Genomic DNA, 397 nt, shown 5'->3' with positions numbered 1-397 from the left:
CTGTCCCCACTCTGTCCCCAGCACGTCCCCACCATGTCCTTGGGTCCCCACTGTGTCCCCACCACGTCCCTGGCTCCCCACTGGGTCCCCAACTCTTCCCTGGGTCCCCACCACATCCCCAGCCCAACCCTGGGTCCCCAGTATGTCCCCAGGTCCCCAACATGTGCTCAGCTCCCCAAAGTGTCCCCACCATGTCCCCACTGTGTCCCTGACATGTCCCCACTGTGTCCCCAACATGTCCCCAGCTCCCCACCATGTCCCCACTGTGTACCTGATATGTGCCCAGCTCCCCAGTGTGTCCCCACCATGTCCCCACCACATCCTTAGGTCCCCAACTTGCCCCCACTGTGTCCCCAACCTGTCCCCGGATCCCACCACTTCCCCACTGTGTCTCCAC

At 63.5% G+C, this 397-nt stretch overlaps 1 protein-coding gene across 1 annotated transcript in view; it reads left to right on the top strand.

Annotated features, from left to right (window-relative positions):
• LOC104129979 (dual specificity mitogen-activated protein kinase kinase 7) overlaps positions 1-327 on the top strand; it is a gene marked incomplete at its 5' end in the record, with an annotated part of 4,081 nt that extends 3,754 nt beyond the window's left edge. Inside the window, one exon of the mRNA XM_035898434.1 lies at positions 295-327. Within this exon, the coding sequence (XP_035754327.1) occupies positions 295-327 (33 nt within the window). The remainder of the gene's footprint in view (positions 1-294) is intronic.
• Positions 328-397: the final 70 nt, after the last annotated feature.

The sequence above is a fragment of the Egretta garzetta genome, unplaced genomic scaffold (genome assembly GCF_000687185.1).
Source record: "Egretta garzetta isolate BGI_Z169 unplaced genomic scaffold, ASM68718v1 scaffold677, whole genome shotgun sequence".
NCBI classification, from domain to species: domain Eukaryota; kingdom Metazoa; phylum Chordata; class Aves; order Pelecaniformes; family Ardeidae; genus Egretta; species Egretta garzetta.
This window is presented reverse-complemented; position numbering and strand designations above follow the sequence as displayed.